General features: G+C 33.6%; 2 protein-coding genes across 3 annotated transcripts; both read left to right on the forward strand.

The window, feature by feature from the left end:
- Positions 1–10: 10 nt before the first annotated feature.
- LOC116173838 lies at positions 11–2,589 on the forward strand. Of its 2 annotated transcripts, XM_031491550.1 has the most exons (4): positions 12–269; positions 319–694; positions 939–1,164; positions 1,224–2,589. In XM_031491550.1, the coding sequence occupies exons 2-4, from the start codon at positions 347–349 to the stop codon at positions 2,327–2,329; spliced, it is 1,680 nt and encodes a 559-aa protein (XP_031347410.1). In that variant the 5' UTR covers positions 12–269; positions 319–346; the 3' UTR covers positions 2,330–2,589. The 2 variants fall into 2 exon arrangements, with proteins under 2 accessions (XP_031347412.1, XP_031347410.1); XM_031491552.1 differs by having other exon boundaries at positions 11–694.
- Positions 2,590–2,604: 15 nt separating this feature from the next.
- Positions 2,605–3,693, forward strand: LOC116173840. The gene is made up of 2 exons (XM_031491556.1): positions 2,605–3,161; positions 3,220–3,693. The coding sequence occupies exons 1-2, from the start codon at positions 2,770–2,772 to the stop codon at positions 3,434–3,436; spliced, it is 609 nt and encodes a 202-aa protein (XP_031347416.1). The 5' UTR covers positions 2,605–2,769; the 3' UTR covers positions 3,437–3,693.
- The last annotated feature ends 5,318 nt before the right edge of the window (positions 3,694–9,011 follow it).

Below are 9,011 nucleotides of genomic sequence, written 5' to 3' on the forward strand. Positions count from 1 at the left end.
CGGTGTACTTAAACTGCCGTTGAACGGTCGTGTACTAAAATGCCGTTAGCAGATATGACGTCAATTATGTGACGCGTTTGACAGTACTAGCAGATTCGTCATCAAATTGACGGCATCTTATTATACTGCCGTTACAGCTGTTAGTGCATGTTACTTAATATACTATATTTGCCGAGAGCGTATTCAAAGTTAAAGTGGTTGTTGTTAATCATTGTTGGAACAACTTGTGCCAAATATGAACTAAATCTGATCTGTTGATATAGAATGAGGTAAGTGCTATAGTCCATACGTTTTCTAATTGCTCTTATCTACTTTTAGTTAAGTTAGGTTTAGATACCTATTATACATGCCAAGAATGTTAAAAGTTGGAGATAGATTTACCTCATTTGCGGATGCAAAAAAAGCCATCGCGGAACTTGGTGACAATACGTATACGACATTTTGGAAACGAGATGCACGTACTATTGCAAGTAGTAAAATTGCTAGACAAATAAAAAGTTCTTTAATATATTATCAACTTGTTTATGCATGCAATCATGGTGGAAGGAAATTCAAGAGCAGTGGTAAGAAAATTCGGCAGTCTTGGACATTTAAAGAAGATTGTCCTGTACATGTAAGATTCAAGGCATCATTAGATGGAAATGCATTAGAAGTAACGTCGATTCAAAGCCAGCACAATCATGACACATCTAAAGTAAGTACCTACATCTATAATTGGATTTTTAGGGTTTAACGATAATGGATTCGGATTGTAAATTACTATAGTTTCTTAGATGAAATGAACTTAATTTTCATAGTTGTCTATAGCAATTACATTAATCTATAATTTTGTGCATCCAGCCGTATAATTATTTTCCATTTTTTAGTGCAATTGTTTGAAATCGGTTCATTTCTTTTCTAAAGGTATTTGAATTTAATGGATAATTATGACTTTTCAGGTCTTATATGCACATACCCCTAGTCAAAGAAGGCTGTCTAGCAACATGAAGGAAAGTGTAAAAGATTATTTGAATATGAAAGCAAATAGAAAAATGATACAACAAAAATTGCAAGAAAGCACTGGTAAAATCATTACTTTGCAAGATTTAACAAATATAACCAAAAATGACCAATCCAAAACAGAAAATCTGGATAACTGCTTAAAAATACTCAAAACGAAATATGGTAACCTGGAGGATTTATTATTGTGGTAGTGTTAAATAATTATCTATTATTACTTTTAGGTGCCCATGCAGCTGTATTGCGAGACGTAGACAATAATTTTAGGGGTCTTTTTATTCAAACGCCAGCTATGAAAAGCACCATGAATGCATTTCCAGAATTTCTTGCAGTAGATGCAACATATAAATTACTTAAAATAGGATTACCCGTTTTTCTTATAATTGTAGAAGACGGTAATTGTCAAACTGAAATAGTGGGTGTGTGTATACTGGCATCAGAAGGTAGACAAAGTTTCACCTGGTTCTTAGAAACCTTTAAAAGTGAGAATCCAGCATGGATAAACGTGAAATGCATAATGACTGACAAGGACTTACATGAAAGAGAAGTAATTAAGAATTGTTTTCCTAATGTAAACCTTATAATATGCGTGTTCCACACATTGAAAATATTTTATCGTGAAATTTCGTGTCAAAAAATGGGAATTACTCCAAGTCAGCGTACACTTAGTTTAGAACTAATTCAGAAATTGGTCTACGCTAAGACAGATGATGACTACGAAAAATACATGCAAGGCTTAAAAGATAGTGTACCTCGAACAGTGTATGAGTATTTTATGAAAAACTGGCACAACACTAAAGATGAGTGGAATCTAGGGAAAAATTATTTTAAGAACAGTTTTTTAAATAACCGTCTGGAATCTATTAACGCTAAACTAAAGTCAGTTATAAACAAAAATAGTCCTTTGGAACATTTTATAAACAGCTTGTTTACAATTATTTCAAGTTTGGAGACAGAAAGGGATCATAAAGCAGTTTATGGTATTTTAAAAAAACCTGTCGACATGTTTCCCGAAGACTCAGATGAAAGAAAATATTTCAAACTGCTCACACGTGAAGCTTCAAAGCATGTTTTAAGAGAAATTCGTATTTCGGAACAAATCAGAAGTATTACTGTTTCTGCAGATGGTTATTACATCATTACTGATAGTCGGGGGTCCACAAAAACTACAGTTTCTTCGTGTAATTGTGTAATGTATGATGCAATGATTTTACCCTGCAAGCATATTTTTGCATTGAGGCGGCATTTACATGTAGAGCTTTTTGATAGAATGCTTGTAAACCACAGGTGGACCATGGATTATTATAAAGGCAAGCAGCGAACATTATAACGTCTTTGCTTGAAGACAATGAATCGACAGGATATCACTTGCCATGTACATCTAATGATAGCACTATATCTGTATCACTGACCACACAAGGGCATCAACCAATATATTCCTATGCACAAAGAAGAAAAAAATGTCTTCTGTTATGTACTGAACTTGCCGACTTAGCAGCACAACGTACGGGCATGTTATTTGAGCAAAGGCTTAATCTATTAAAAAATCTCAAAACATTGTGGGCTAATGATACTGCTGTTCTACTTACGCCTATAGAAGTTAGAGACGAAAATGACCGGCAATTTATTGTTGAAAGTAATGATGAAGTAGTATTTGAAAATGAAAATTTTTCAGAGTTTTGTAACGAAGTGGTTATCCAAGACCTAAATATATTAGGTGACGTAAATCTCTCATCTCTGGGCCACACTGAAGTTATTGAGGAGGTCAATATGGAAGAATCAAATAAAGAAAATGAAGTTCCTGTTACCGCTGATATTAATGTACGTGACTGCAACAACCAATCCCAGCAAACTGTTCAAGTAAATGACATTAATTTGTCGACTATCAAAATGCCAGTTGCAATAAAGAAACGAGGACGCCCAAAAGGGCAAGACTTAACAGTAATAGGATTACCAAAACGAAGGAAAAGAAAACCCTTGTCGTTTTCAAAGAAATCATATCAGGAAAAACAGGATTTAATACTAAATTTCTTTGTTCAGAATGGTGATATTGTTAAAGATATTAAAAATGGTAAAATTCTTGAAGATTTAGATCTTAAATCGTTTCCAGAAGAAATATCTGATGCTGTATTAGATAATAGCGTTGACGTCCACTTGATGAAGTAAGTCTTGCTATAATCTATCTTATGCTTTAATTAATTTTAAACTGTGTTTTTTCAGAACCTTTTGCACAGACGAAGCCTTTAACAAGATCTTTAACCTAGTGGAACAAAAACGACTTAAGCAACACTGGTCTTGCTCTGTGTGTGGTGCAGGCAATCAAAACGACCAAACAGCAGTTTGTTGTAGTGGTTGCCTTCTGTGGAAAAATATTCGTTGCTTAGGATTATCTAGGCGGCCTAAATCAAAACAGTGGTTTTGTAGAAATTGCTACTAAGAATTATGTATTTTTTGTGTTTGATACATTTTGTGTTTTTTTTTTTTCAATAAATCACAGTACGTTTGTAATGATTAAACAAAAATATTACGTTAATTTGCCTCAAGTGTTTGAATAATTGCCATAATTTGGAGCCACGGTAATATAAGAGGATGCCGTCAATTGATTACAAAACTGCTAAGATGACCTTAAAACGAACGGCAGCCAAAGCAAATACCGTCAAACGCGTCATATAAATGACGTCATATATGCTAACGGCATTTTAGTACACGACCGTTCAACGGCAGTTTAAGTACAAAAGTTAAATGAATGCGAAAATAAAGCCATGAAATGCAGGTAGAAGCCAAATAATGGGTATAAAGCAAATACCGTTCAAAGAGAATTTAATTGAATAATATGATTCTCACGAAACAAAAAATTCTAATGATGGTGTGAACACGAGGAGTTTTTATCTAGGCTACAAGTTATGTTTTAGTAAAAATCCATCATTCTTTATACGCAAATTCATAATTCTTAATTTATTAGTCCGAATGACCGCTATTGAATATAGGACTCGTCAATTACAATGTGTGGTAACAGTAACAACAAGATAAAATGTACCTATATCGTAAACTACTAACATCTAACATCACATAAATACACAAAAATAAATATAATAACAATGAATATGTAAATAACCAACAAATGTACAATAATAAAATATCACAGTCAAAGATCAAAGTTATAAGTAGAATACAATACTAATGACTAGAGCTAAGGAGAAAATGGAGCATTTAAATATTCATCTACAGAACAAAAACAATGACTTAGTATATGTTTCCTTTCACGATTTTTAAAATAATAAAATGTCGAGTCCCTGACATTACTAGGGAGAATATTATAAAGTTTCACTTGATAGTAATGCTTTTTAGACTTGGAAAGTCTGAAGTAAGGGGTTCGCATATCGTTAGCCTTTCTAGTGTTGTATTTATGAGTGCTGCCATTTGTCAGTACCGAGGATTGCTTTTTGTGAATTCTAGAAGTGCACAATAAATGAATATAGATGGAAGAGGCATGATTTGAAATTTACAAAAATACTTTGACCGTGTTCTCTATAATGTTCATTGGCTAACATCTTGACGACTTTCTTTTGCATTGAAAACACTTTTTTTGCTTTAGAGGAATTACCCCATAGGTTAACACCATATATTAAATGAGAGTGAAATAGTGCAAAATAACATGCCTGAAGGGTGGTGGTGTTAATACACAGTTCCTTAGAACAAACGTGGCCTTTGCTAATTTACTAACTAGGTAGTCAATGGGATTGATCCAATTTAAACGGTCGTCTACATAAATTCTTAGAACTTTAGCGCATTTTCCTGATGTAAACTTAGGGTTAGAAGAAAACGTAATTACTTGTGTTTTTTCTTTATTTAGTTTTAAATTATGGTGCGCAAACCAATCATGAGCAAGTTGCAACGAGTTATGGCTCTTGGTCGTTAGTATCTTGTGGTCTTTATCGGTGACTATTAAAGATGTGTCGTCAGCATACGCAATGCATTCGTTTGGTTGAATATATTCAAAAAAGTCATTTATATAAATGATGAAAAGTAGGGGCCCTAAAATTGAACCTTGCGGTACACTTTGTTATGTGGTTAGCAATTTGGAATAGGTACCATTAGCCACAACACATTGCTTTCTGTCCTGAAGGTATGATGAAAAAATTTTTTTGCAAGGCCTCTAATGCCATACATCTCTAATTTATGAAGTAAAATATTGAAAGAAACACAGTCAAAAGCTTTGGACAAGTCGCATAATATTAAAGATGCATGTTCACCCTTGTCAAAAGAGTTAATTATAATAGATATGATTTTGGAAACTGCTTCAGTGGTAGAGCAGCTTTTACGGAAATCATATTGAGCGGGACTTAATAGTGTATGAATGTTAAAGTAGTTATACAGCCTATCATTTAGAATAATTTCGAAGATTTTTGAAAATATAGGAATAATGGTAATCGGTCTGTAGTTGTTTAAGTTGCAAATTTCACCTTTTTTAAATAACGGTACCACAACGCTAATTTTAAATACCTCAGGGTAGTTGCCTTCTGTAATGCACAAGTTAAAAAGAGTCGCCAAATATTCCGCGTAAATATCAATAGTTTCTTTAACTATAATTGCATTGACGCCATAATAATCCGAACAGCGGGATTTCTTTAACTTACTAACAGCTTGAAGGACGTCACATTTGGTAATAGGCTGTAAGAAAAAGGAACATCTTGAAGTTTTTAATTGTTTAATGATTGCAGATGATCTGAGGCCTGGCTTACGCAAGTTTTCTGTAATTTGACTGACCGTGTTAACAAAATAATTATTAAAATTTTCAGCAGAAAATGGCAAATGATTTTTGTTAGAGTTGGATTTGCTTCTTTCAAAATTAACTAATCTCCAAGCATCTTTAACCTTATTATCTGAATTGTTTAAAAATTTGTCATAAGTTTTCTTTTTTTCATTATTAATTGCCCTGCGATACTCCTTTTTAAAACCCTTGCACACATTGTAGGATTTATTTACATCACAAATTGTTTTAATACAATCGAGGGTGTTTCGCATGTCTTTTAATTTTTTATTGAACCAAAAAATCGGCGGAAAACACAGGAAGAAAATAATGAGGTTTCCAGTAAACAACTGTATTATAATTTCATTTCATGTGCACATCAGATAACTTACACCCAGAGCTGGAAAGTAACTAATATTTACGTTATTTTCAAATAACTAAGTTCCCTGCAGTAACTTAGTTACTTTTAAAATAACAGTAAAAGTAACTTGTAACTTTAGTTACTTTTTAAAAATAACATAACTTTGCCATATTCAGAGGAACTTGTATAGTTACTTATAAAGTAACTAAGTTACCTAAAAAGAACTTAGTTACCGAAAAGGTACTTGATTACTAGATCTGCCTCTGCATAATTTTTATTACTTGCGGAAAACTCATGTTAGATAGTGTTGGGTACCGAAAAGCGTATGGTCAATTTTATCGCGTTGTGAATACAGGGTGGAAATTTTGTCTGAATAAAAATACAATTTTTGTGACGAAGTTTTTTATGGTATGCAGAATTATAAAAAGTGTGCTACCAATCTACATACTTTAAAATTGTGCTCAATGGCAACCTTTTTGCATATAAAAACCTAAAAAAATTATTATATTACATAAAAAAATTTAATACGCCAATGGAGAACAATTTGAAGAACTTGATTAATTAACAATTTTTTTAATTTAGTTTTTCTAATTAGGTATACAAATAGTTCGGTTTTTTTTTATTTACAGGCTTTTTTCATTATCAGCTGAATTTAGTACAAACGCACCCACTCTTCATATAGTTCGTAGAGTTGTTACAAATGTTTAATAATTTATGATACAATAAATTTCTTTGACAAAATTAACAACAGAAACTAGTAAAATTATAAAATTAACCCATTATTTCCTTAATCTGAGCTTTTCTATTTAATTTGACTATGTAATATGATAATTTTTATACTGCTAAGTATATCCAAAAAAGGGCATGTAATTAAGAAAGTTTTAATTTCTGAACGTTACCATAAGAGTACGGCGACCGGCTGGAAAATTCCGATGTTCTCTTACCGCATTTGGCAATTTTATAAAAGCGAGGCCGATATTTAAAGGGAGGAGGGCTTTCTCTTTCGTATTTTTGAATGTCAACGTTTGCACTTTTCTTAATTTCGAACAGCACCTTTCTCTCCGTTAATTATAAAGAGGGGGTTTATCTATAGATGTTAACAGAAGATCCGTGCAATTATGTTGATCGCATGGACAAGTTCAGACACATTGGCCAAATCTTCTCCTGGCGCCTATTTCATAAAGTTACTTTGCAACTTTTCACTTTTTTCAGATAATATTTGGGTCTATATGGGGCTATTTTGGCACGTAATACTACTAAGAAGTTGTCTAAATCGAGAGTCAAGTTAAAGTAAAGAAGTGAAGGTTCAGAAGCAACATCAGTTGGTTTTTGGTGTCTGTGTTTGTGCGTTATTTTTGGTGAAAATCACATTTACGACCAGGAGGCAATTTTATAAAGTTACTTTGCAACTGTAAACTGTTCACTTTGCAGTTTTCAGATAATATTTCAGTCCATAAAGACTATTTTGACACGTGACAACATTCAGAACATGTAAACCAGAGATGAATAACTCACCAAAAGCTACGTTGACTAAAATACTTTATGAAACAGTGATAATAATCTTTGCATTTCAAAATTATGCAAATGCAAAGTAACAAGTGAAAAGTAGCAAAGTTGCTTTATGAATTAAGATTAGTAACTCTTTAAGGTAATTCTGTTTTCTTTAACTAGTTGTGTCAATCGATCGCTTCTGCGTGATATTTTGTGTATAAGCAATGTGTTGTAATGGAGTAAATATTTTCAATTTCGCATAATGCTTTTTGACCTGGGCGTGTAGGAATAAAATTTTGTAATTAGCTGTATATAATGTACATTGAATTTCGTAGACGTATTATTTGTGGTAAGTTTAAATTTAAATAAATATCTAGATTTGTCACGAGTTGATCGGTAGAGGAATGTGCACGGGACGGGATTTTATTAGCGGGATTTAGACGAGGTTGGACTCGCGTTGAAAGAGTACGTTAATGCGCATAATTTTTAACAGTGCGAAATAAATTAAAGGCGCCTTAAGCCCATTGTCATTTTAGGGCAGTAGTTCGAAATCGTATGAGTGCCAAATGTCACGATAACCGCGGGGATCATTTTCTTTTTCCATCTATACCGGTGTGGAAAATTCCGAAGGAGTGATCGGAGGGATGCGCCTTCATTAAAGTTAACGAACAACACTAACGGCCGAAGGCTTGCGTTTATTTTCCTGCTTGCATTGTTTATCGCCAGCGTTGGTTTATTTTGGCGGAGAAGTAAATCTCGTTACTGGATTCCATTGATCCAAGGAAACTGCAGCGGAGGGTTGCAGATTTCCAAGCACCACTACGTGTCCATCCACGACAATTTGCGGGTTACAGTAGAATTCCAAGGTTCACCATCGAACTACGAGTATTTATCGAGATCGGAGCTGGGCAGTATTCGATTTTGTAAATACTTTTTAGCGCATTTCCACAAAAATATAAAAAAAATGCGCTATTGTGGCCACTTTGTCCGTCCGTCCGTCCGTCCGTCCGTCCGTCCGCTAACTTTGCGACGCTACTAGTTTTTTATTTTAAGAGCTATTGTTCTACTTTTTTCGCTATTTGGTTCGTTATGGTGTCGAGTCTTGTACCAAGGAAGGAATTTTTTCTGTACCGCTTACAAAAAAAGTTATTGTAAAAAAAAACAAAAAACGGTTTTTTACATGTTCCATAATTTTACACTTTTGCCGTTTATTAACGATCCTAGAGATCGTTTATAATTTTGCATTGCTATCTGTCGCCTGCCGGTTGGTCTCTCCGTCTGTTCCTTTGTCTGGCTGTCCATCTATCTGTCCGTGTGAACGATAACTTTGTTTAGAAATGTTCGATCGCTTTTACATCTCCGTTAGTTATGAACTGAATTGCATGAAATTCAATATGGGCATATAATAGA

This window comes from Photinus pyralis, unplaced genomic scaffold, assembly GCF_008802855.1.
Source record: "Photinus pyralis isolate 1611_PpyrPB1 unplaced genomic scaffold, Ppyr1.3 Ppyr1.4_LG6, whole genome shotgun sequence".
Lineage (NCBI taxonomy): Eukaryota > Metazoa > Arthropoda > Insecta > Coleoptera > Lampyridae > Photinus > Photinus pyralis.